Source organism: Sapajus apella, unplaced genomic scaffold, assembly GCF_009761245.1.
Source record: "Sapajus apella isolate SASKATOON/1434 unplaced genomic scaffold, GSC_monkey_1.0 scaffold4, whole genome shotgun sequence".
NCBI classification, from domain to species: domain Eukaryota; kingdom Metazoa; phylum Chordata; class Mammalia; order Primates; family Cebidae; genus Sapajus; species Sapajus apella.
Genome location: NW_022436944.1, coordinates 3,188,374 through 3,216,272, shown reverse-complemented (window position 1 = coordinate 3,216,272; position 27,899 = coordinate 3,188,374). Strand labels below are relative to the sequence as shown.

General features: G+C 37.5%; 1 protein-coding gene across 1 annotated transcript in view; it reads right to left on the bottom strand.

The window, feature by feature from the left end:
• The window catches only part of WDR49 (WD repeat domain 49), a 142,514-nt gene that overhangs the window by 42,116 nt on the left and 72,499 nt on the right, over nt 1-27,899 (bottom strand). Inside the window, 5 exon segments of the mRNA XM_032261357.1 lie at nt 173-271; nt 3,665-3,795; nt 9,279-9,394; nt 14,513-14,677; nt 27,489-27,722. Of these exon segments, the coding sequence (XP_032117248.1) occupies nt 173-271; nt 3,665-3,795; nt 9,279-9,394; nt 14,513-14,677; nt 27,489-27,722 (745 nt within the window).

Here is a 27,899-nt window from a genome sequence, read left to right as displayed (position 1 = left end):
AATCTCAAGGTTCTCTTTAGTCACTTTGACAAGACAATGATATCCCTAATCCTCCGTGCTTATAGCCAATCATCTATAATTTAGGAGCAAGTTGCATCAGGCACATGCATGAACAGCCAGGCCTACTGTGAGTTGACTAGCCACATTATTTTAGTTTCAAACTCTCACTTACCTAATTTTGATTTTAGCAACCTCTGGTAATTGGGGTGAAGAACATGATGGGCATTCTCTGTGCTATTGATCCATAGGACAATTTCTCCATCATAACTCCCTACACAAGACAGGATGGAAAATATAAATTGCTTGTATTTTCTATCATAACCTCCTGGCAACAGCAATTAGAAGTTATTAGCAATATATCTTACACAGAATATCGTACATAGTAGGCACTCCATATTTTTAAAAACATGAATAATTAGTATTAACTTTAGAGCTTACAATCTCTACAGTATAACCTGAGCATAGGTGCGTAGAAATTACTGTTTCCTTTTATTTTACAGTAGTAAAGCATTCAGAAAAGATGCTTTGCAGTTAAACTGGAGCTTGAGTCTTGGTTCTGCCACTTACGGTGCAACCTTGAGCATGTTATTTAACTCTACTTGATTCCATGATTTTCTCATCTATAAAATGTTTATATTTACCTCATAGGGCTATTGTAAAAAATGAAAGTACTTACAATAGTGCTGAGCATATTATAAGTACTGGAAAAAGTGTTAATTATCATAATACTATTGGTTAAGGGCAGGTAAATCAAGTCCTATGTTTTCTGTTTCCCACACCCCTTCTTGAACATGTATGTGGGTAGGTGGGTGGGTGTCTTCTCTTCGTTCCTTCTCTCCCATATTCATTGAATATTGCTTTCTCCAGTCCTACAGTTTTTCCTACAGAAAGTCTCAGTACTGTTTTCACACAAAACCGAGAAAAGCCCAACTGGGGGAGAAAGTCTAAGCAACCATGTCCTGTGGAGGAACAATCCAGCCATATCCAGACCATTGTTTTCAGTGGCTTGGTTAGGACACCTACCCACTGTGCAGAGTGTCTGTGGCAAGAATAGCAGAAGAAACGTTTGGGTAGGTTGTACACGTGGTGACTTTGGGGATTAGGGGAGAGGAGAGAGAAATAGCACACCAAACTTTGCACTGTCCTAGAAAGAGCAATCTGTGCAACTCACAAATTGCACCAAGGGAATGGAGTTCAGCTGTCCATAAACATATCTGTCTTCTCCTATGCTTTACTAGCAGTGACTCATCAAACATTTCTACATAAGATTGATGGGATGAGAATGAAGAGGTTGTCTACCCACCAATACAAAAATTTACTAATATTTTTACAATAACAACCACGCCGTTTTATACTTGAGTGTCCATCACATTTCAGGATGTGATCTTCCCTGCAGGAGTGGCCTTCCAGTAGCTGTAAAGCTAATTTACCTACAGAGTTGGACTTACTGGAAAGTAATTTTGTTAATACTGAAAACAGGGGAACTTCAAATGTAGATAGATCAGTAAACCTCACATTGTAACACTTCATAGATATCCTGGATCTTTTTCTGTAAGTTTTCATTCCTCTTAATTGATGACATTTTTGGTTCTATAAAAAAAAAATTCAGCTGTCAAAATATGGACTTGAAAATTTCATGGTGCAATCTGTCTATAAATTGCATTCTTTGGCCAGAAATAATAAAACAATTTTTCATTCTCTTTAATACACTGCATCAAATCATGCCTATGAATCATTTTAAGAGCTTGGATTTGTAGACATTTTGTGAGGACAGACTTTTGTCAACATTATCTCAGCTAAATTATGCCAAACAGTTAATATGTTCACATTATGAAACATCTAAGTGCCACCAATGTGTGATTCGTACCCGACAGCCCAATGCTGCTCCTGGAAAATGGACAATACAAATCAAAGCTAATATTTATGGATGAGCTTATTGTATGCTGAGCACCATGTTAAACGCTTGCACAGATTATAAGCCAAAATATAGATACATCATCAGCCAGACAAAACTATGATTTAGAGTTTAAATAACTTGCTCATTATTATGTTTTGGCAATTGGTGGAACCGTGATGGGAAGTCAGCCAGCCAGGCATAGGAGCTGATAATCGGAACTACCGATACATTTCCCTAGAAATAAGGACTAAGAGCAAGCATTTCTTCTTCAAAAATCTATTCATGTTCAAAGCAAACTCACAACAGGGCAAAGAGACCACCTACAAAATGGGAGAAGATAGCTGCAAACTATACATCTGATAGTATAAGGGGCTAATATCCAAAATATATAAGAAAAACTCGGCAACAAGGAAAACCTGATTTTAAAATGTACAAAAGACCTGAATAAAACTTCTCAAAAGAAGACAAATGGCCAACAGACATTTGAAAAAACGTCCAACTGATTATCAGGGAAATACAAATCAAAACAACCTGAGTGAGACATCATTCCAGTCAGATTGGCTCCTATCAGAAAATCAAAAGATTAAAGTATTGGCGAAGATAAGGAACAGAGGGAACACTTACATATGGCTGGCGGGAATGTAAATTAGTGTAGCCTTTATGGAAAACGACTTTAAAACAAGCCTTTATGGAGGAATTGAAAATAGAACTACCATATGATCCAGAAATACCACTACTGGGTATGGAAATGAAATCAGCATGTTGAAGAGAGATGTGCATCCTTATGTTTACTGCAGCATTATTCTCAACAGCCAAGATAGAAAATCAACCTGAATGTCCATCAATGAATAAAGAAACTGTGGTATATATACACAATGGAATACTATTCAGCCATAAAAAGAATAAAATCTTGTCATTTACAGCAACACGAATGAACCCGGAGGAAATTGTTAGGTGAAGTAAGCCAAGCACATACAAATATCACATATAACTTGTGAAATCTAAAAAGTGATTCTCATAAAAATAGAGAATAGTGAGTACCAGCGGATGGGGAGAGGAGACGGGAGGGGTGAGGGTGAGAGATTGGTCAGCAGATAAAAAAGCTACAGTTAGACAGAAGGAATAAGTTCTGGTGTTCTATTGCATAGCAGGATGACTAGTGTTAATGTATTGTATACTTCAAAATAGCTAGAAAATTTTAATGTTCTCATCACTAAGATGTGTACATTTACAAATGTACTATTTACCATGATTTGATCATTGCACAATTTATACATGTATTGAAACATGTTGTGCCCCACAAATATGATTGACACATAATTATACATAAGTTGAAAAATATATGGCCAGGCACGGTGGCTCACACCTGTAATCCCACCACTTTGGGAGGTGGAGGCAGGTGAATTGCTTGAGCTTAGAAGTTTGAGACCAGCCTGCACAACATGGCAAAACCTCATCTCTAATAAAAATACAAAAAAATTAGCCAGGCATGATGAGGCACGCCTATGGTCCCAGCTACTCAGGATGCTGAAGTGGGAGGATCACGAGCCTGGGAGGCAGAGTTTGCAGTGAGCTGAGACCTGGCCCCACTGCACTCTAGACTGTGTGACAGTGAGACCTCATCTCAAAATACACACACACGCACACACACACATACATACATATATATATATATGAGAGAGAGCAATTGAGAAAGTGTTTTTGAGTGAGGCAAAACCACAATAAACCAAACTTTACCAATGATTGTTAAGTGAAAGTTCAATTTACCCGTAACAAGAGTTTGTGGAGGTAAAAACGCAGCACACAAGATGTCGTCATGGTGCTGTACACCTCCTTTCCATTCTTCAGGCTGGATGAAAAATTGATTGAAGTTTTGGGGTCGAAACACAGTAATAGCCCTAGCAAAAAGGATATCGAATTTAGCTGTGGATCTAAAATTGATGTAGATATTGAGTAGCCGCTATCCACTTGAATGGTGTGACTCGAGACTTCTAAAAGACTATGCTGCCCAAAATTTATCTCCACTTGACATCCACAATACTGAGTTTCCCACACTAAACATTTTTTATTACCTCACTAAATTATCTGGTAAACTATAAATTTTGACAATAGAAGGTTAATTATCCTTTCATAGTCATTAACAACAAACCATGTAGCCATTTATCAAATTAATTATCCATCGCCACGACCCTAAAGGAAAGTTTCCTCACATGGGTGTTATGAAATCACTGAGTTTTATAGCAATAACAATTAAAAGAGAGCATAGGTCTCTGAACAAATGTTTTGTACTTAAATCTTTTTCCATCAAATTTTCTCAGGACATTTAGCATGGTAACTCTTCTTGTGGCATTTTCTAGACTTACCTGGTCACAGAATGTATTCTCTTGGAGTCTACAGCATCTTGAACCAAAATTTGTGGAACACACTTAGAAAATGCCACTCCAAAGAAGTGGGACATAGGACAGATGCATTTTGAACAGAAAGAACAATATTAGAGAAGTCAATATCTTGGAGCTGCTGATAAATCTGAGGACAGGCCAGGATGGGCAAAGAATGAAATGCCTTGTGCCTGGTGGGGAAGGGAGAAGGGTAAAGATTCCAGTGCTGGGACATTAATACCACCTGTTTCCACTTGATTTGAGCTCTGGCTATCAGCCTGTGATAAGCCTTTTTTTTTTTCTTCTAGAGCCATCTACATCTCAAGTGAGCATTTGCAACCATAGCTATAGTGTCTTTCACCATCATTCTCTCTTCACCTTCCTGAAATCTCCTATTCTCACAGCTCTAAAGGGCTACTTGTCCTACTAGTGTTACTTCTCAGCCTGAGTTTTGAGTATGTCCTCTTTCTTTCTCCATCCTGATCTTTCTCCATTCTTCATTTTCTATTCCCTTCTCACTCTTTTAAACATGTGGTATGTAACACAATGGAACGTTCTTCATTGTCATTCCTTCACTTCTCTCTATCCACTTAAGCTGGCTTAGAGATCTCATCACCATGAGTTCTAACATCATTTCCATACAAATGGCTCTTAAATTCTCTTCATTCATAACCTTTGCCAGAAATAGTTTCCACTTGCCAGTTGACAGTTCCATATGCTTCCATCAGCAAGATTTCAACTTGCCAAAAATCCAAATTTGACACCTTCCCTCCATACCAGCCCTCAGTCTGCAATTCCCAAATAAGACCAACATTCCAGCCTCTTTGAGTGTCTTTCTCTTCCCCAGTCAAATCAAATATTTAGATTTTAGCTATGCAATATGTTACATGTTCATTTCTTACTATTTCTAACAGCCAATGACAGCTTGCTAGTTCAGTGCTAACTATCTCATGGCTGAATGATCATAACAGCCTACTGACCAATTTTACTGCTTCTAGTCTACCCATCTCTGGCACATTCTTCAGCTGGCTACTAGATTAGTTATTCTACTCTGGGCTTTTTCACTTATTCTATAAGAATTTGCCATGCGGAAGTCACTGTACATTGTGATAGCAGGGTACAGAGCCATAAGCACAAAATGACTGAAATTCAATGTAAAATGTGGGAAGTTCTAAGGCAGTACTGATCAACTGCCATGAAAGGCCAGAGTAGAAGTAAAAGAAGGCTCAGTTGAGTACTGATACTTGAACTGTACCATAGAAGATGGGTAGGATTTGCAAGATGAAAGCACACTAGGGATAGAAACCAACATGATAAAAGATAAGTTGGTTGGATTCTGTTTTTAATTTTTATTTTTTTAGAGACCTTTAAATATGTTAAAATCATAGGTTTTAGAGGCAAGATAAAATCTTAAGAGTATTTAATTTTACTAGAACTATATGTATGCCTACTTTGAACAAATGCAAAGTTAACTGATTAGTCATTTAATTTGATCAACATAAATATGGCCAGGGATTCAACCAGGTATTTTTGAATGACTCTATGCCAATTCACAACTTAGTTTCTAAGTATATTTTGCTTAAAATAATGAGAAACACATTTGTATGGTGCTAAATTTGGGACTTTTTACTGACAGAAACTCTCTAGATATGAATGACTGTTCATAAATAGCTAACACGTGCTCTCTATAGTTCATTTTGCTTAGGCCCAAACATTCCTATTTACCATATCCTGTCTTTTATGTATTGACCTGCCATCCATAAAAAAATAGATGCCTTTGAAACAGGAATCATGATTCTTCACATTCGGCCTACTGTAATTTCTAACCTAGGTGCAATTTTAAAATACACATAGGAAGGGAAAGGGAAGAAAGATAGCAACTTACCAACTCAGATATTTAGCTTACTAACACAATTGTTATGTGTTTCTTCATATGTACTGTTTCATTAGCTTCAATTAAAATGAACTCAATCATTTAAAGTATATAATTGCTGTCTCATGGTGTGATGCCATTTGCTATCAGTCCACTCAGGAGTGGTAGAAAGAGGTATTGGCTTTGGCACAGAATTCTAACCCAGTGGCCTACTAACTTTGTCACCTTGGTCAAGCTACCCAACCTCTTCAAGCCTCGGTAGCCCTTTTTTTTTAAGTTGCTAATACTTAGACTTCTGATTGTGAAGAGAGAATAGAATAGATTTTAATATCTATGCTGCTTACCTCTCGGTAGGAATGCAACTGTAACTAATCTTTCTAATCCTTAATTTCCCTGTCCATTCAACAAACATTAAGTCACTCAACAAATATCACCAAGCATCTAGTAAGCTCCAGGAATGCACACATACACAAATATCCATATTAAAGAAAATGCAAGAAGCTGGAGAGCCCAAAGACAAAATGGGGACATTTAGTCTTCTATACTGAGAGTTGAGGGAAATGTCCTGGCAGAGAAGATATCTGAACGAGTCTTCAAATAGGAATAAATGTTAGCCAAATGAAAAACGTTTGAGAGGGATTTCTAGATAAGAGAATAAAGACATAAGGGTGTGAAACAGCATGGTTTGTATTCGAGCACCCTAAACAGGCTGCTATTTGATAGTTTAGAATATACACAAAACGGGAGAAAATGAAACTGGAAAATGAAAGAATTAGGTCCAGGTCAGAGGGGGCTTAGAATTATTTTGTAGACACTCTAAAAGGTTTTAAGCAAGGACATAACACACAACTCCTTGGGAAAAGAAATCATTATAGCTAAAGTGAGCTGAATCTATTTAAGAAGTGAGAAGTGGGCATTAGGAGGGCAAAGGACAAGTTATAGACGGCTGTGTGGCATTCACTCAAATAGAAGTTATGCCCTGAATAATACTAATATTGTACAACTTACAGGAGCAGGTTTAAGAAATATTCAGGGCATAAAACAGATACGACTTAGTGACTTCGTGTGGGAAGAGGGAGAACCACAGTGGATATCTGCGTCTCTGGCAATTGAAGTTCAATATAGAAGAAGCAAGTTTTGGAAAGGAGATAATTATTTCAGTGGAGAACATACGGAATTTGGGATGGCAGTCGGACACATACAGCAAGAAAATGGATAACTGAGCTTACAGAGATAAGAGCTGAAGACAGGTATATGAGGTATCTATAAAATATTGCCTATTTTCCAACATGATGCTAAGGATGAAATTAGATAATGTGTGCAAAGTGGCTAATGCTACACAGCACTGTAAATAAATCGGATGACATATTTAAGTACTCAAAAATGTAATTACCATCCCATCCTCCACATAATTATTGAATCAATCTCTGTATTTAGATAAAGTCTGAAGTAAAAAGCTACAACTTAACAGACTCTAAGCAAGTATTAAAGTTTAATAAGATGACTGTCAATCTTCCAGTTATTCTCTAATCACTAAACTATAAGCAGTTGGCTCAATGGTCCATCCTCCTCTCGCTATAGCTGAAGAGTTTTCTGCCCTCTTGCCTCTTTTGTTAAATGCATCCTGGTAACAAGAATTCTGTCTTTGATTCTGTAAAATCTAAAAGTCCCTGGCTTAGAATGTATAATTTTTAAATTCAATATAAAAGTGAAATAACTAAGAATGTATTCATTCAATGTTGAATTTGAACCAACGTATCCTAGTCCTGACAACCTTGAGGAAAATGGAAAAGATGAAGGCAGATGGAAAAAGTGATAATTTTTCCTACTCATTCCAGTTTTCCCAAAGCTGCTTCCCCAAATTATAGAACGTGACCACCCACCAACACAGAACAATAGATGTTCCTTTAAACCACTTATAGGTGACTCGACATCTAATCTTTCCTAATTTTCCTTGTAAGCAATCAAAAACATAGTTGATGCTAATTCCTAACTATGGATATCTAAAAATAAGTAAATGGTATTGCCAAGTTTTGACTTGAATTGATCATTTTTAAAAATTCCTTTTTGCTATGTTTAAAACTTAAATTGGATCAGCTGGCCGCCACACGTGGCAAAGAACTTATTCATTGCCATTTTCTAATTATAGAGATCACTAGATCATAGACTGGAGTGGTTGTAGGTTGATATGGATCATAAATCCTTTCAAAGATGTCAAGAAGTCTTGTCCTTCACAGATGATGATTGAGTTAGTTCTTAAGTAGAATAATGGGGCTATGCTTAAACTTTTATTGTCAAATTACTCCTGAAAATAAGGCAGTGTGTGGCACTTTGTTTTCTGGTGTGTATTTTAATTAGAAAAAACTCTTCCCTGTGATTGATAAAAATCTCCAAATACATACTGATGATTTTCTAGCTATAAAGTCTGATTTTAATCCTAGCTTCAAAGCATTATCATAATTCTATAGTAAATAACATTGGGCGGTTACCTATTAGAGCAATATTTTGTGAACTGTTGATTTAATTGACAATATATTCTCAAAACCTATCACACTTTAATGTTCCTAGTGCTTATAGAGTGCCACAGAACTGTTTATGATCCTTAGTTCTCTCAGAAAAAAAGGAAAGTAATTTTCTTTGTAATGAAATGGACGAAATGCTCCTCGAAGAGTAAGTGCCTTTTGAAAGCCCTTTTCTGCACTGTTAGAAAGGAGGAGCTATCACAGAGCTCAGGGAGCCATTTCCCTCTTGTGCGGCAATTGAAAATAAGAGAAAAGAAGTAATGAGTTTCCTTTACTGTTGAAGGAATGCAATTTACATGTTAAGAATTGATTAACTATAAAATTTGGGAAACTTTTGGAACCTAGGAAGTCATAATACATGCCCACTTGAAATGGTTAAAAATTTCCAAAGCCAGAGGAAAATCTCATAACAATTCTCAAAGCCACTCAAGTTATGCAATCTCCTAATATTTTATTCACTAAGCATTCAATTTCACCTAGGGTATCGCTCACCTAGGTCACCAGCAAGTCAACGACATAGCCAGATTTTTATGCTCTTTCTTTTACATTTCAATTAAAAACATTCTCCTTTTTACCTTCCTATAGTTTTCCATGAGGCATAATCCTACCTCTCCCAGCCTGTAACCAGTATTGTCTTCTTAAGAACGAGGATTTGTGAAATATCCACAGCTCCTTCTTGCCCAACATTTAGAGTATGGTGACAATATCCATTGAAGTCCCATATCTTTAAAAGAAAAAACCGCCTTTGAGTCAGGAAGATAAACCTTTGTTTACAGTCTGAACTAGGATTCATTTAGGATATGTAGTCATTAAAGAAAATCAACTCGTCATTGAATTTTGCCACGATATCACTCTCGTAATACTGTGAAATATCTATTTGGTTTTTATCGCCATTTCTTCGCATATCCACTTTTAAAACCATCAGACTCTCTCTAGTTGTGTCTTTTAGTATGCTAATGATATGACTCCAGGCTGGGGACCCCTACATAGCTTCAGGGTGGGGGTCACTCTCAAACACCAAGGCATAATTAAAAGGTGGAAACTTCAGCCCGACCCCAAAACTTGCAGGGAGTAGACAGGGGCTTAAAGTTGAGTTCATCTCCAGTGGTGAATGATGGAATCAATCATGCCTGTGTAATGAAGCCTCCATAAAAACACAAGTATGGAAGCTGAACAGATTCTAGACAGCTGAACATATGTGGAGGTTGCTGGTGGGTGAAAAGCCCAGTATAGAAGTGTGTCCACATGCCTTGCATTATGTATCTCTCCCATCTGTCTGTTCATCTGTATCCTTTGTAACACCATTTATAATTGATGAATACATGTATGTCAAGTGTTTCCCTGGGTTCTGTAAGCCATTCTAGCAAGTTAATCAGATCCAAGGAGGTCACAAGAATGCTGACTTACAGCCTGTCAGTCAGAAGCACAAGTTACAACCTATTTTTGTGACTGGCATCTAAAGGAAGAAACAGACTGAACCCTCAACCTGTGGGATCTGGCTATCTCCAAGTAGATGGTGTCAGAATAGAATTGAATTGGAGGACACCCAACTGGTTTTCTGGAAAATCTACCATAGAATTGGCGTGTGGGAAAAATCCCCACACACATTTTGGTGACCAGAGGCGTGTATTGTGTTCAGTGTGATGGTAGGAGAAACTGACTTTTTCCTATATAAAATCATGCATCACTCAACAGGATACTTTCAGAGAAATGCATCATTGGGTGATTTTTATCACTGTGCCAATATCATGCAGTGTACTTATACAAACCTAAATGGTACAGTCTACTACACATCTAGACTAGATGGCATAGCCTATTGCTCCTAGGCCACAAAACTGTATAGTATGTACTGACCCATGGTAAATATTTGTGTATCTAAACATAGAAAAAGTACAGTAGAAACACAGTATTATAATCTTAAGGGAACACCTTCGTATATGCATTCCGTTGTGAACTGAAATGTTTTAGACAGTGCATGACTGTATTTTAGGCTCTTCTGGTAACTCGATCAATCTATTCTAATAGTTCTTCAAATGCTATACATTAATATGTATTCTAAACAGACTATATAAAATCATGAAGAAAACCATTTTGGAATCCTAAAATCCTGATGTTTTCACTGTGTCTAAATTTCTGCTTCTTCATCTGTGACGCAGGAACTTGACTCCCCAGGGATGCTTAAACAGCTGATACAGACCCTGAAACAGTCGTCATTTACTAGATTTCTCATTCTCTATTGGTCAAAATCTCCAGTTGCTAATGGGTGCCAGACTCGGTCCTCAAGAGGGCACAAGCAGTTCTAGTTTACCTGCTCAGGCAGTGGAGTGAAAACTTAAGCCCAATAGGCATACTTTAAAAGGGAGCATCATTAGATTAGTAGCAGTTAAGACTAAGCACTACTACGAAACCTTGTTGGCCCCTCATACACAGAGGTCACACTGGTGCTATCGAAATTAAAATGCAGGCCAAGCATTGTGGCTCATGCCTGTAATCCCAGCAGTTTGGGAGGCCGAGGCAGGTGGATTACCTGAGATCAGGAGTTTGAGACCAGCCTGGCCAACATGGTGAACCCCATCTCTACTACAATTACAAAAATCAGCCAGGCATGATGGTGCATGCCTATAATCCCAGCTACTCGGGAGGCTGACAGAGGAGAATCACTTGAACCCGGGAGGCAGAGGTTGCAATGAGCCAAGATCACCCCCACTACAGCCTGTCTCAAAAAGAAAAAAAAAATGCATATACCCTCTGGCTTAAAAATTCATCTTCTAGAAAATCATCCCACAGATACATTCATATGTGTAAAATGACATTTTCAGGAATATTCTTGCAGCATTGTTAAAAAGCAAAAGATTTGAATCAATGTAATTGCTCACTAGTAAGTAAGGAATTGTACAATCAGAATAAGGAATATCTATGCAGCAGCATATAATGTAGCCATAAAGAAAAATGAGTCATCTCCATTTTCCTAGACTTTGCCAAAACTCAACCACCTTTGGAAGCTCAAGCAAGTTGCCTTAACTCTTTGGGCTTCAGTTTCCTCATTTGCAAAATTCAGGATAAGAGTACCAACCTTACAGATATACACACATACATGTGTGTGAAGTGCTTCAAATAGTGCCTGGTTCATAGTAAACATGGAATAAAAATTAGCTAAAGTCATTGTATCCATTTATGAGTCGGCAACTAAGACAGAAAAATGCAAATGCAGAACAGCACGTGAAGTAGGCTGCCATCAAGAAACAAATGGCCAGGGCACAGTGGCACGTATTTGTAATCCCAGCTACTCGGGAGGCTGAAGCAGTAAGATCACTTGACCCTGGGAGTCTGAGACCTACCCGGGAAACATAATGAGACCCTGTCTCTAAAAACAAGCAAACAAAGAATGACTGGTTGGGCGCCGTGGCTCACGCCTATAATCCCAGCACTTTGGGAGGCCGAGGCGGGCAGATCACAGAACATCCTGGCCAACATGGTGAAACCCCGTCTCTACTGAAAATGCAAAAATTAACTGGGTGCGGTTGCGTGTGCCTATAATCCCAGCTACTCGGGAGGCTGAGGCAGGAGAATCGCTTGAACCTGGGAGGTGGAGGTTGGAGTGAACCAAGATCACACCATTGCACTCCGGCCTGGTGAAAGAGCGAGAATCTGTCTCGGGGGGAAAAAAAAGCTGAATGAAAATAAACAAATGATGCTTATGGCTAGAAGGATGCGCAAGAAAACAACAGCAGTGGTAGCCTCAGAGAAGGAGCTGGAAACGGATTATATATTTTCATTATATATCTATTTTATTTCAAAATTTTACTGTAAGCATGCATTAATTATAAAAACAGACCCTTCAAAATCATGATGAATAAGTTAATTTTAAGTCTTTGATTACATAGGTACTGAATTTCGATTCTACATTATAAATTAGATTGAAGAAACAAAAATGATGTTTTCCATAGAATATGGCCAAAGCAACTCAGCCCTGATTTGTGTCTTACACCGAAGTTGCCAGACTTCAGAGTTCTGTTGTGCTCTTGTGATAAAGATAAATGCACCTTCAGAAGCAGTTATTATCCTACTACATTCCCATTAACTTCTAAGTTGTCAAAGCTTCAGTTGGGACTTGAGGCACACACATACTCTTCATCCATGTCACTATGTTTTCCTCTAAAATGGCTCTTACCAAGTCCACCTAAAACAATTTCCACAAGTTAGCTATTGCAAAGACTTGAATATCCCCAGGTCCTACCAAGTCCCTTAGCTCGGGACTATTTTTTTGGGGACAGAGTTTCGCTCTTGTTACCCAGGCTGGAGTGCAATGGCGCTATCTCGGCTCACCGCAGCCTCCGCCTCCTGGGTTCAGGCAATTCTCCTTCAGCCTCCTGAGTAGCTGGGATTACAGGCATGCACCACCATGCCCAGCTAATTTTTTTGTATTTTTAGTAGAGACGGGGTTTCACCATGTTGACCAGGATGGTCTCGATCTCTTGACCTCGTGATCCACGTGCCTCGGCCTCCCAAAGTGCTGGGATTACAGGCTTGAGCCACCGCGCCCGGCCCAGCTTGGGACTATTTTAGCAACATCTACAAGGTACCCCTTACCCTAGATTCTATACCTAGTTACTTTCCAAGATAGAGGTAAACAGAACCTAATCCATTCACTCCAATATTCAGTTTATTCTCACACCTCAGGACTGTTAGGTGAGATATTGGCTTTTCCTATTTCCCTGAACTACTGTTTAATACTCTAGCTCCAGTTATTTCTTTTATTTCACCTCAATTACTGGGATTACAGTTGTCCTGGTACCTTCACACATCTGATCAGCTCTCTTGTAAACTATATTACTTAAACCCAAATCTCCACTTAATACCTCATTCCATTAACCTTCTCCTAGGCCAACTTCTACTGATTTCCAGAGATTCCTTTTTCAACCCACCATAGCACCGTCCTCATACTAATGATTGCCAGCCTGTGATCCCCCTGAATACTTAAATTTCTAGGCTGTTCTACCTACTTATCCCATATCCAGGTAGCTTTTCATCACCCTCCTCAACAGCTTAACTGAATGCATCATACACTACACCATGGAAGGCAGACTAATACCCACTTATAGCAGGTTTGAGAAACACTCAAAGTTTATTCAGGAGATTACTGCTGTTGCCTCTAAGTGGCACAAACCATTTCCAATCACAGACTCATTACTCTTGGGGCTAAAGGGTACGGAGAAGGTTCACTGGTAGGCATAACTTCAGATAGCAAGTATCTAGTTTTTCATGAAAAGTTGACCATTAAGAAAATGAATGAGAATTACACAACAAAAAAACTTAGAACCATAAAATCATGTTAGTTTAGAATGCATAAAATTACGATTATTCTTTCTACTATCCTTCTTCACTATCTGAATTTCACATAACAAAAATGAGAATTACAAAATAGGTTTACCATTAAATGTCTATTTCTTGAAAAATTTACATCTATATTTTTTAAAGTTTACTTAAGTGGTCCTGATTTCTCATTTAATAAATTTTAAAAGAAAACTAGAGACATTAGCACACGAAATTATCCAGGCAATCGTATTCCCCAAAGTAGACCTGTATTCAGTACACTGAAAAAGCGGCTTTCTGAAATAAGTAAGCCAAGTTTTTTCATTCTAAATAATTCAGAAAAATTATTCATTTTTCCAGAGGTTTATTTTTCTAGCAGCTTTGCTATTAGATGGTTTGAGTTATTTCGCTCTTATTTCTCCTCTTGCAATGCCAAAAAGGCAAAAATGAGAATATCTATAACCATGTCTTCTGGCATAGTATTTTAGTCTCCTCATATCTGAACAGAAAAGCGTCATTGTGTTCGCACCTTTATAGTCCCATCTGTGCTGCCAGTCAAAAGCCGAGTCTCATTTGCATCAAGGGCCATAGTGCTGATTTCCGCATTGCCATGGCAACCAGTAAACTGTTTGATTTTCTGCCTGGTGTCTATCATCCAGAAGGAAACAGTGGACCCTGTATCAGAGCTGATTACCTAAGAGAAAATAACATTTTAAAGAAATTAAATATAGTCTCAGAATCAACCACTTATATTTCAATAAAGATATTCAGCCTGTGTATTTCTAGTATGAAGATCCCCCAACAGAGACATTTTTGCAATGGACTTTCTTTCTGATAAGCTGATAACACTTTCCACTAGACATGAGATAATGAAGTCATGACCCTCTTTATCAGAGAAGATAGGAATCTGCTTTTCTTACTCACCATTCAACTTTAGTGTCTAGAGGCCATTCTGAAATCAAATTCTGAAAATAAACTTATGAATCTTTCCCATTTAGATGAGAAAGCTGATTTTACTAGTCATGGTGCTCTGACACTATTTACTATTTGAAAAACATTTTATAACAGCTTTCGTTTTGCATTCAGAAAAGCTCTACCAGCCATTATGAAAAAGTTAATTTCAACAAATTACTAGAACTATGCTTTTAATGCCATTAGTTCTTTGCTTTCTTTCCCCCAAACTACTGTGTATATTTTCCTAGCTAAATACAATTATTGATGGATTACTAAAATAAAGAGCACAGGTTAAATATAAATCCACTTACACACTTTGAGAGGAAGGCAGCAAAACAAATGCTAGACGAGAAAGGATTATATATAGCAGTTCAAAAATGAGAAATTTTCTAGTAAGTAGACTGCTAATTTCAGCTCAAGATATTTAAGAGATTCATAGGTTAAAACCACCTAGCTAATAGGACTTTGGAAACCAAAATAATGAAAGAAAAATAATCACATAAATGCATAAATAGGAAGTTGACTAAACTAATATGAAGATTTTAAGAAAGCTTAAAGTATATCTTTCTCTGTTTAGGTATTGATTACCATTGTGTAAATATGTTAATGCTGCATTTTCATAATCAAGTTGAAGTTTATCAAATGTATATTCAGAAGGACTGGTAGGTGGCCATCACGCATTCATTCATTCACTCTACAACCACTTGCATACACACTTGCATAACATCCAGGCTCCATGCTGGCGATGGAACTTCACTGATAAAATTCTGCTCTCAAGGAGTCAATCTGTCGTCTATTGTCTACACTAGTACATTAAAACAACCTGGGGAACTTTAAAAAGCATCACTGCATACCAGACCAGAAACTCAAGATTCAATTGGCCAAGGACATGGATTTTTAAAGAGCTTCACAGGTGACTTAAATGTTACGCCTGACCTAAGACCTGCTGGTCTAGATGAAGAAACAGATAAACAGATAAATGCCAAAGAATGTTTCAAGTTTAGAGGTATCACCTTTGGCTGCTGTGCAAACAGAGTGGAAAACATGAAATCTACTTGCTGGAGTGAGGGGATTGGGTTAGGGAGAGAAGGAGCAAGGAGCAAGTCAGGATTCACAGAGAAAGTGATAACTGATCTGGGATTGAAGATAGTGACATGTACTTATTACAAGGTGTTCCCCAAGCCCTTTCATTCATATCATTTGATCTTTTAGAAAACTCTGAAATATTATCATCATTATTTTACCAATAATGAAATTGAGTTTGTAATCAACTAATGTCCCAAACTTGCAGGTTTGAATCCTAGACATAGCCATATCATAAGGTCTTCCTCTATTCCAGCATGGTATTCCAGATAACAATTCACTTAGAAAAGTACTTGGAGAATATTCCAAGCGTGAGAAATAATACAAAGTTTAATGGAGCCTGAGTGCAGAGTATTTGAAGGGACAGATATGGTGGGATATCCAAAGAGGAGGCAAGTTGAAGGTGGAGTTTTAGAAATCTCTAGTAAGCAGTTCTAGAGAATATTGAGGAATGTAGAAAGTTAATTTTACTGGGAGAAGGCCCATAGTTTTCATCTATTATCATTGGGGACCAATCATTAAGGACAATGTTTTAAGTCTTTTAGATTAATGAGGAAAAGAGTAATATAGTGGTTTTTGTTGGTTGGCTTGTAAAGATACTACTTGTAGCAATATGGAGAACAAACCGGGTTTGAGGAAGACCATTTGGAGACTCCTGTAAAAGTCCACGTAAGAGATTCTCACCTAACAGTAGTTCTGGAGGTAAAAAGGAGGGGAGCAATTGAAAGAAAGGGCCATGATTTGGCAACATTGTGTCTCAACGAAGAACTAATAGAGTATGTGATCCTTCTAGCCCTTTTCTGAAACTACAACTTCATTGAGACAATTTCATAAATGAAATAAACCTGTATTTGTTACATTTCTCTGAAATCAAAAGTATTTTAAATATTAGCATTGTTAAACTACTGTGTAATTTCTATAACCAAATGATCTGGATCTTTGAAATAATGTACCAACACATTATCATTCCATGTCATTAACTGTGTTTCTATTTGATTTTGTGCAATATACATGGTGGTTCAGAGCACTGGATCTGGAGTCAGGATGCCTAAGTGTGAATGTCAGCTGCCCCACTAACTAGTTGTTCTACCTTGGACATTAAGGTCAAGCACATTACTTTACCTTCTCTATGCTTCAATTTCCTCATCTATAAACCAGAGATAGTCATAGTAACTACTTTGAACCATTGTTATGTTTAAACAAACATTTTTAAAACATTTACCACAGTGCATGGCATAGCTATAAATCATGTTAGCTAGTGTTACTATTCTAAGCTTATTTGTCTGACCTCTTAGGCTTGTATCACTATGCATATCCAAATCAACTTAAGAAAAATAGTATCTTGCTTTCCTCCAACTGTGACAGTGAATATAGACAATTAGTTTAGAAAACAGATTTTAGATGCACAGTGAAATTTTGAATTATACTTACGAGTTTCTCACAAGTGCTTAGGAAGTTTGATTACATTTATTAAAGATCATAAAAATATTTTCCAAGCTTGTTTGAAAATTTTGATGGTGGTCTTTTAAGAAAAGGTTAAATTGTGAAGGATTTTATTTCTATTCAAAAGCATTTTAAATTGTTTAAATTGACACATAACTACATATGGGGTACAGTGTGATACTTCAATACATGTGCACAATTAATGATCAACTCAAGGTAATTACCACATTCATCACCTTAAACATTTATCATTTTCTTTATGTTGAAACATTCAAAATCCATTCTTCTAGCTATTCAAAAATATACAATAAGTTATTGTAGTCACCTTATAGAGCTACAGAACATTAGAACTTACTCTTCTGATCTAGCTATACTGAAAGGCATTTTCTGAGCAGCTATTTTATGTTAGCTATTTCAGTACCAAAAGGTGGGAATTCTCTAACAGAAATAAGAGTCATATTCAAAGAAAAGACTTGCTTACCTGTGGGCATCACCCAGATTACAAAGCATCTAATCATTCACCCCACCACTGTTATCTAATGCAGACGTTCAATGAGGAATTAGTAATGCTCACTTTTTGCCATTTTATACTCTTTCCTCTGCTCACCTGACTGAGCCCAAACATACTGTTCATCAGTTTTCATCATTTCTCTGCTCATTTAACAATTTCTCATGAAATCTAAATCGGTCATGACAACAGCATATAGCCAGTCTGATTTCATTTTATGGCAATCTGCATCACAGTGCAGTCTGCAGGAAAACAATGTCTTGAAACGGACTGTTACATAGAACCAGTATTAACCAGAATCTACTCACTATGACAATATTGGAATACAAGAATAACAATACAGGCGAAAAGGCATTCAAAGTTTAGTGAAAGAGGAGTGCATTTAACACTACTTGGCAGATGAAAATGGATTTACTGCAGGACGGTGGAAACTATTTTTAGCAAGCTGTTTTCATCAGCAATAAAGCCCAGGATTAAGTCCTAGTGTCACATTTCTATGCCACATTTTCATGATACCAAATCTCTTTAAGTGTGCAGTGTATTTCTAATTGTCTCTTATCAGTCTAGACCTCGGCTGATGAGGATGGAGCCCTGAGAGGCTGCAGAGTGGAAATGGTGCTAACAACCACACTCTAGGGCGCATGAGCCTCCTGAGTAGATCGTTCTGATGGGAACAGTCTCCCTCTTATGTAGCTCAGTCTTCCTCTTATGTAGCTCCCTCTTATGTAGCTTGTTTAGAAATATGTGTCTTCTTGTTTCATCTAAAGCTGTCACAGCTAATCAGAAAATTCTAAGACATGTGAGGCTGTATTCATGTCACCTAATTGTCTTCATGATATTCTAACAACAGTAGGCACTTTAGTTGTCTTTTACGTCCATTTCAACTCCTAGGTCTAAGAAAGCGGGAATAAAAAATTACAGCAGCAAATGCCACTAGCTAACGGAGGGTTGAGAATTTGATTCCATTGCTGTTTATAATTTTTTTTTAGTCAGTGTTTATGGTCCTATAATGTAAAACAGGTTACTTCCTTTATTTCCATTTGTAGCAAATCTCTAGATGTTACATCTCAGTGAATAGGGAGGTGAGGCCAATGATGTCTGGAGTACTGGTACAAAGTATTCAAACATTTCATGGCAGCCATTCTTTATAAATCTTGCCTATCGAATTTTCTTAAATTAATTGGTAATTTGCTCTTTCAAATTCATTATTTGAATGTATTGAATACCTGTAATATGCAAGGCCCAAGATCTAAACACTGCTAATCCAGCAGTGAATACGTTGCTCTTACATTTTGTCCAAGGAGAGAGGCAACAGGATCAGAAAAAAATCTATACACACACACACACACACACACACACACACACACGTAATGTGTGTGTGTGTGTCTGTGTGTGTATAATTGGTGGCAATAAAGGTTATAGAGAAAAACATAGGTGAGAAGGAAGCAGAGGGCTTTTGTCGTAGTTTCAAAACTGAGGAGTCTGGGAAGGTCTCCCTAAGGAATCATTTGAGGAAAGACATAACTGAGATGAAGTGAGCCAAGTGATACTCGGGTGAAGAGAGTTCCAGATAAAGGAAACAGCAGTGCAAAGGCCCTGAGGCACGGTGTCCTTGGCACATTCAAGGAATAGGGAAACCAGCAAGGCTTAAGCAGTGTGAGGGAAGGGAGGAGCCATTGCCTGAGGTCAGTGCACAGAGATCTAAAATAATTCAAAACTCCCTTAAGAAGTAGGGGACAAATTTTAAAATCTTTCCTCTTTTTGGCTAACTTAGCATTTACCCTTGCTTTAATTTCATGTATCTTTATATACAATATCATCTGTCCTTAACAAAAATCCTTCAGGGGATATATTACAATTAGTGTTTTATAGACAAGAAAGCTGAAGCTTAGAGGAATTGAATCACTTGCTCCGTGTAAAGGACTGGGAACTCTGCCTGACTCTAAAACTCCACCAGTTTTCTTATTCTAAAAATCTTCTAAAAACAGTTGAAGCTGTGATGATGAAAGAGGCTGAAGAAATGGTCCTCTCCTATGCTGCTTTGGTGTAGCTTTATGGAGAGCATTTGGCAATATTTGTCAAGATTACAGATGTAAATATTCCCTGCCCCAATAATTCCAACTCTAGAAATTTATCCCACAGATATTTTCTCACAAGTGTTAAGAGTTCTGAGCACAAGGTGAAAAACTGCTACATTATTTGTGACAAAAACTGCTGGAATGGACCTAAATGCCTAACAAAGTTTGTAATATGCATGCAATGGAATACTATGCAACTATGAAAACGGGCAAGGACACTCTTTAGATAATGAGATAAAACTATCTTTAGGATATGTTGTTAGGTGTAAAAGCAATATACACAGCAGTTTGTACATATAAAATGCTATTTTTTTTGTAAAACCTATAAAACATTAAATATTAAGTTATTCTTTGACATAGATATGTAATATTTAATAAGTTTACCCTGCAACAACACAGGAGTTAGTGATGCCTACCCCAACAGTTAAAAATTCGTATTAATGTTGACCCCCCAAAAACTTAAGTACTGTTGACCAGAAGCCTTACTAATAAACAGTTGATTAATATATATTTTCTATGTTATATGTACTATATACTGTATTCCTACAACAAAGTAAGCTGGAGAAAATGTTAAGAAAATTACAAGAAAAAATATACTTCTTATTGAGTGGAAGTCAGTCATCAGGGTCTTCATTCGTGTTGTCCTCACATTGAGTAGGATGAGGAAGAGGAAGGGTTGGACTCTGTCTCAGGTGGCAGAGACCACAAAGGTGGAGGAATTGAAAGGGGAATCAGGAGAGGCAGACACACTTAGTGTAACTTCACAAACATATTGTAATTTCTGTCTGACTTTTTTGCTTTTTTATTTCTCAAGTGTTTCCATATAATACCAATCCCTCTTTCAATATTTGTTAGTTTCAGTGCCCATATTGTAGAAGGGTCTATTTCATAAAATAAGTCAAAAAGCAGTCTTGAATAATCAGAACTGAATAATAATCAGTCTTGAATAATCGGAATCTTCCTGATCGTCTAATATTCATTTGTTTTCTGGCACTGCTTTTTCTATGTCTGCTTTCTCAGTCACTGCTTTGGAAGCACTCATCTTCATCAAGTCATCTTCTGTTCATTCATTCCTCTGAGTGTTTATCACATCTTGGATTTCCCCAAAATCCATATTTTGAAACCCTTCACCTCACCCCCATTCTCACCTCTTGTTCCATGTTCACATTCTCTCTCATGATTTCCTTGATTGGTTCTGTTGTAGATGCTGTGAAGTTACGTGCAACATATGGACACGGTTTTCTCCAGCAGGAATTTATTGTTTCCAGTTAGAGGGCTTTCATGACTTTTTCTCTAACAATGAGGGCATCTTCAATGGTGTGATCTTTCAGGCTTTCATGATGTTCTCTCATTCTTTTCCATAGCATTGATAGTCCTTTTCATAAAGTACCATGTGTAATCAGCCTTAAAGGGTTGATTTAGAGATGTTGTGTTTGGGGGGAAGTAGATCACCTTGATGCCTTCAGTGTTGAAATCATGGAAGTCTGTGTGACCCGGGGCACTGTCTAATATCAAAAGAACTTTAAAAAGCAGTCTCTTACTGGTAAGGTGCTTCCTGACTTCAAGGACAAAGTATTGAAGGGACCAGCTCAGAAAAACATTCTCATCATCCAGGCCTTCATGTTATACAGCCAAAAGAATAGCAGCTGGTGTTTGTCTTTTCCATTCTAGGCTCGGAGATTAACAGCTTTATAGACAAGTGCTGTCCTGATCATAAACCTGGCTGTATTTGCACAAAATAGCAGAGTTGGGCTATCTCTTCCTGCCCTAAATCCTGGTGCTTGCTTCTCTTCTTTATTAATATACTTTGTGGCATTTATTTTTCAGAACAAGGCATTTTCACCTGCTTTAAAAATTTGTTCAGGCAGCAATCCTTAAAGATTTTCTTAATGGTTTCTGGGAACTCATTTGCAGCTTCTCAATTGGCAGAAACGGCTCCTCCTGATATTTGGGTATTTTTTTAATGCCAAACTCTTTTCTAAAATTATCAAACTATCCTTGGCTGGTATTAAGTTCTCCAGCTTTTGATATTTCACCTTTCTTTTGCTTTAAATTGTATAATAGCTGCTCATTCTCTAATCATATTAGTCTATAGGTATGCCTTTCTTGTAGCAACCTGCCCCCATGTAAGACCTGTATTTTCAATGAGATAAAAATGTATTTCACAAAAGTATATGGGTTTTGCACCTGCTGGTGTAACTATAGCGATGGCTTCATTAATCTCATTATTTTCATGGTTGTCCTAATGCTGGATTGTTTATACTGAAATGGCAAGCAACTACAGCTGCAGACCTCAATCTATCAAAATTTTTATTGTATACATCCAGTTCTGTTCAAAAAAGAAACTCATGGATTTTGCACTACATATAAGCCCTACAAAAGTAAACTGTCCTGTATGATGGAGATACATTTCCCTCAAGCCTGTCCTCTTTTCTCCGATTTTACAATTACCAAGGGAACCACCAATTGAATTGTTTAGGTTCTCAAATACCCTTAATTTCCAGAAAATGATGTGCAGAAAAGAGGACAAAAGATATACTATCAAGAGAAAATTACACCTTATCCCTCATTTTTTAAATAATGGAAGGCCACATGTTTATAAATTTTGGATATGCATATGGATACATGAGCTGTTTGGACCACGATAATCTAAGAAAAGTAACTATAAATTGTAAATAAGGTTAAGGGTGGAAAAGTTTACTATAAAATTTGAAATTCAATGTTACAGACAATAACTTTGTGCAGATGCTATACATGTATACATAATGAAATTTTTTAACAGATTTTTTTAGTGTTTACCTTTGATATATTTTTATATTGTGTCACAGTAAAGAAACAAAAAGCTTCAATTAAATGATGGTAAATATTTGCTTGTCAGTTAATCTTGAAGCAACCAAAGGTAATGGCACCATTCTATGGCTGTGACCTGGACCAGCCCCCATTTTTAACAAATAATTCGGCAGTTTGTAGATAGTGTAATAATCCTGAAGACGTAGCATCACTCCAGATAAAGTGAAGAGGGTCTCGTATTCAAATTTGCAAAGCCAGCATGCCTCGATTATGAAAACCCCACAAAGAATCTCAGAAGATCTTCTGGACTAGGTCAGACAGTGGCCACCTGGCTTATCTCTTTAACCAAGTATGTGATTAATATATTAGAGGTTAGAAATGGGATAAAAAAGTAAGATTCTAGGAGGCAATTTGTTTAGCAAATTATCTGATATTATATATCCCTTTAGCCTAGAAATTGACTCCTAAGAATTTACCCTAAAGAGAGATTCATAAGTATGAATGTATTTACCTACAAAAAAAAATCCATAATAGTAAATTCTCCAAGGGAAATGGATCAGTAAATTATGATACATATACACAATGGGCTACTATGCTACCTTTTAAAAATGATAAAGCAGGGGCTGGGTGCGGTGGCTCAAGCCTATAATCTCAGCACTTTGGGAAGCCGAGGCGGGTGGATCACCTGAGGTCAGGAGTTCAAGATTAGCCTGGCCAACATGGTGAAACCCGGTCTTTTAAAAATAAGATAAAAATGATAAAGTAGTTCTACATTTAGCCACAAGAAAACACATTCTAATATATTATTGAATAAAAAAGTATGTTGAGAGCCATATTTATGTAAAAGTCTATGTACAGAAAGATGTTTAGAATGTTATCAGCAATAGTTTCATATTTGAGCTTTAGTGCATTGCTTTAATTTCTTACAATAATCATGTAATGTTTTGCATGTTATTGCCAAAAAGTTATTTCAATAAGAAATTGGAAATACCATTTACTCTATTAAAATTTGACACCTAAATGTCTAGCTTGATTATAAATGTGTCCAAGGTTCCCAGCAAACTGAAATATTATCTACTTTACAAAAATACATAAACCTATATCATTAGGATTAGGATTATAGTAATAACACAAATACTTTATCTACTCCAGTTTACATGTCTAGAAATACATGTCTTAAAGTTTCCTAAATTCATAAGGGTTTTTGTTTTCTTGTAAAAAGTTTCATTTAAGAACTGAGTACAAAGATGGTTCATTAGATCTGCCTCCAAGATATTGGATTGCTCTAATTCTTTCAAAATTGTACATTCCAAGGACTCCCTCATCCAATCATAACTTGTTCTGCTGCTAGCTGTGAGGGCAAACAGGTGAAATAAAGTTATATGGTTTATTTTAAAAGGCTTTGCATGGCTTAACACGACTTTCCTAGGATACAAGGGTGTATCAAAAGACGGGAAGATAAATAAGTCAAGGAAATGTGCCAAGCGGCTTTTATATAGGAATTACATTGGGTTCCAACTGAAGTCCAAATACAAGGAAATAATAAAGTGTAGGCAACATGTGGAAATGACAACAGAAGGGAAGGTTTTCATTAAGTTCAAGCAAAGGGACGGTGTTCAAGAAAGACAGCAAATCAAATAATCAAAGATCAAGAGACCATGGGCTGAAAAAGCATGAGCTCCTGTTACACTTGGGATGAAAAATGGCAATGATTTATCAAGTCTAGTGGTTAAGCATTCATTCTGTGCTCAGAACGGTGTTAGGAACTGTGCGAAAATACAAAAATGGAAGAAAAGGATCTTCCCTTCCCACCAAAAATAGAGGAAGAGAGAGAAATAAGTGTTTAACTGGGAAAAGAACTAAAAAATGTGACCAATGTTCAGGAAGAGGAGAGGTAAGTGTGGGTTGAGATGACTCTGGAGACTTCAGGGAGCTGAGGACCAAAGCTGAGGCTTGCAACTAAATGTTTATAAGACGAAACTGCAATGGCAAAGAAGAGGAGAAAGATAAACAACTTTCCCACCTTAAGGGACATTCCTGAGAAGAAGCAGGGGTAGCGACAAACTGCAATTCGGGGCACCCTCTCCTTTGTAATTCTTCCTAACATTTGTCATCACATGTTACATAGTGAAAATACAGATTAAGGAATCTCAAAGTTAATAAGAAAAGGGGATATCATAAAGCAGCAACAGCCACCCTAAGTGGTAGGAGGGACCTGAAAGAGGCTTTCAGGATTGGCAGCATGGGAGATAAGAGGACACTTCCAAGATTTCAGCCCTAACAAGGCAATGCCAGGGATGCACATGCTATTCCCATTATAAGAGCAGGTATTCCCTTAGCCATAAGAGCAATGTTATCACACATTACACATCATGCAGCCTTTAGAAAACTCCACTCTACACTTTAGAGAGAATGAAAGTTTAGAAAGCAAACAATAAATTAATATCATGAAAATAGTTTTGACCTCCCAGATTCCCTGAGATCTGAGTCTCCCAGAGGTCCAAGATCACACTGTGAAAAAAGTTTTAACCTCAATTCTATGCTTCCTTTTTCCAAGACCAGACAGTGATACATTTCAACGAATGACCATCACAATCTGGTTCTAAGCTCCTTTTACTGCTTCAACTCCCACAATGTCTGTAAAGTATTCCCAAACGTGCCACACCAGAACCCTCTCTCCAAAAATATGCTGTGAGTGCTCAAGTTTCTTTGCAGGTGCTCATATTGTATCTTCTGTCTAGAATTACTTCCTCCTCCTCTTAGAGATTTTAGCTTTCAGAGCTCTGCTGAAATGTGACCAACACTGGCCCCAGGCAGAATTGATCACTCTTCATTAAGAGCACCTTGCTTTTACCTCTACTTCGTTTTACTACATTCTACAGTTTCCTTGTTAGTAATGTGTCTCCCTTCCCTTCTTTCATTCCACAATCCTGTAATGAGCACCTGTCCAGCAATCGTCAGCACTATGGGTAGAATCCCGATTTTCACTTAGAGCTACTGGGGGAAAGAAACTGTAGTGTATTCTCTAATTCTTCATTCTTTGCACCCGAAACTTGTTCCAAACGGTTTTATTTGCTTTGTCTAATTACTGTAAAATAAGTTATCAGTGGCTGTTGGGAATGTGAATGATATTTTCTTTGTACTTTTTTGCAATACATTTTTATAATTATAAACGTAATATATACAATGTTCATATTTCTATACCTTAGCAGCTAATAGGAAATGCTGATGTATGTGATACACAGCTGTGTGCTTTACATACATATCAATACTTATTTGTTATTCACAGCAAGTAGAGGTGCAAATACGCATATAGTGATACATCCTATATCATATACCATATGTACATCGTTCTATTGTTGCCTATAAGTTGCATGTATGTGAGTTACCTTGGCTTTGTCTTTATGCCCCAAATAAATCCAGATCTGATTTATGTCTTACTTCCTGAATTTCTCGTGGACTATTGCTCATCTTATGGCCAGACAACATAGGAGCTTAACATCTACACACACATTTAGCATTTTAACTTCGCAGATCTCAATTAGTAGAATGCTCTCATGGAAACAAATACATCTCTCAGTGGCCACCAGGGAGTCAAATTAACTGGTTGCCTTCATAAAGTTCAGTAAAACATTTAGCAGGAAATGTTTTCCCGCAGATGGGATTCAAAATGAGTTGTTTTCTAAAGGATTTTATCTCCTAGAACAACCAGAAAAGTGTTTTAAATAGTGGCATGACACACTACTCATCACTAACAAAGGGCTTTCCACCCCTTGCACAAAATCTCAACTACTCATTTCTGTGTGGATGCAGAAGCTTCTGCAGAAGGGTAAAGAATGGATTGAGTTACTGTTTAATTGGCTGCAAGCTGGAAACTTGCTTCTGCTTGGCTCCTGCTGTGCTGTTACCATCAGGCCTGAGGGGATCACTGCAGCAGGCTAACCTCTGAAGTTGCCTGCTCCCTTCATGATACCCACAGGCTGTCCCGCACTGAGCTCACTAGCTTCACTGGCTGGGCCACCCGTCCTCTAAGAAGGGCTGTGGTCTGTGCAGTATCTCTGCTCCAGGGGAGCCCTGCTTTTTCATTGAGATGCAGGTAGTGGTCCACTAAGCCAAGGCTGCAGAGCGTCATTAAAGTAGTGGGGAGACAACACTCCTGCTGCATACCAAGTGGCATCACGTTTAACTGAATCATTTTATTATGAATACATTCTGGGCTGCCACTGTGAGCCACTGGTGTAAAATATGCTGGCAAAATGGAACTCTGCTAATTATGTTTCATGCATATTTCAGAACTTTCCACAGGGATACAGGAAGATGGTCTTCATAAAAGGAAATTTTACAACCAGGTTCACTTGCATTTGGCTCAAGACTAGCAGATAACAGATACATTCAATTATATTAGAGGTTGTTTTAGCTGGAATGCTGTAATTTGTTATAATTCTATGACAGCTCCTGTGGTCACTGGCTGAAAAGAATATCGTTCAAGTCCACCTGAAAAATGCTCTTAAATCATTTCTTCCCATATTTGCCTTTACTATATTTGTCTTCCATTTTACCTAAAACTAAATTAAGTAAATGAGCCTCTGGACTTGGAGATATATTGGGAGAGTTTATATATAAAAAAAAAAAAAGCAAAACATCATTACCTGCTTCAAGATAGAGTTGTAAAGAACGCAAGTGACTGCTTTCTCATGGCTTTTCACCCTGTCGCTGGCTTCACTTCTCATTGCCAACAATGCCAGCTGGTTATTAAATGAGATGAAAAGGCGTCCATGGGCTTCATCAAAGTGAAAGAGACATCTGAACTCCTGACTTTTGGGGAAAGAACAAGCTATCCTCTGGATGGACAGCTGGTGTTGAATATCCCAGAGTCTCAAAACCTGGATGAAAAGTGATAAAATCATATCAATATGTCAAAGATAATTCCAATTTCTTAGCCAGTTTTTTTTTTTCTAGCTCACCCTCAATACCAGGCCGACAGTTGTTTCCTCCACAGTGCTATAATTGGTTCTCTATTCTCTCATAGCACCTATTTTGTATTCAGTCACCTGTTTATC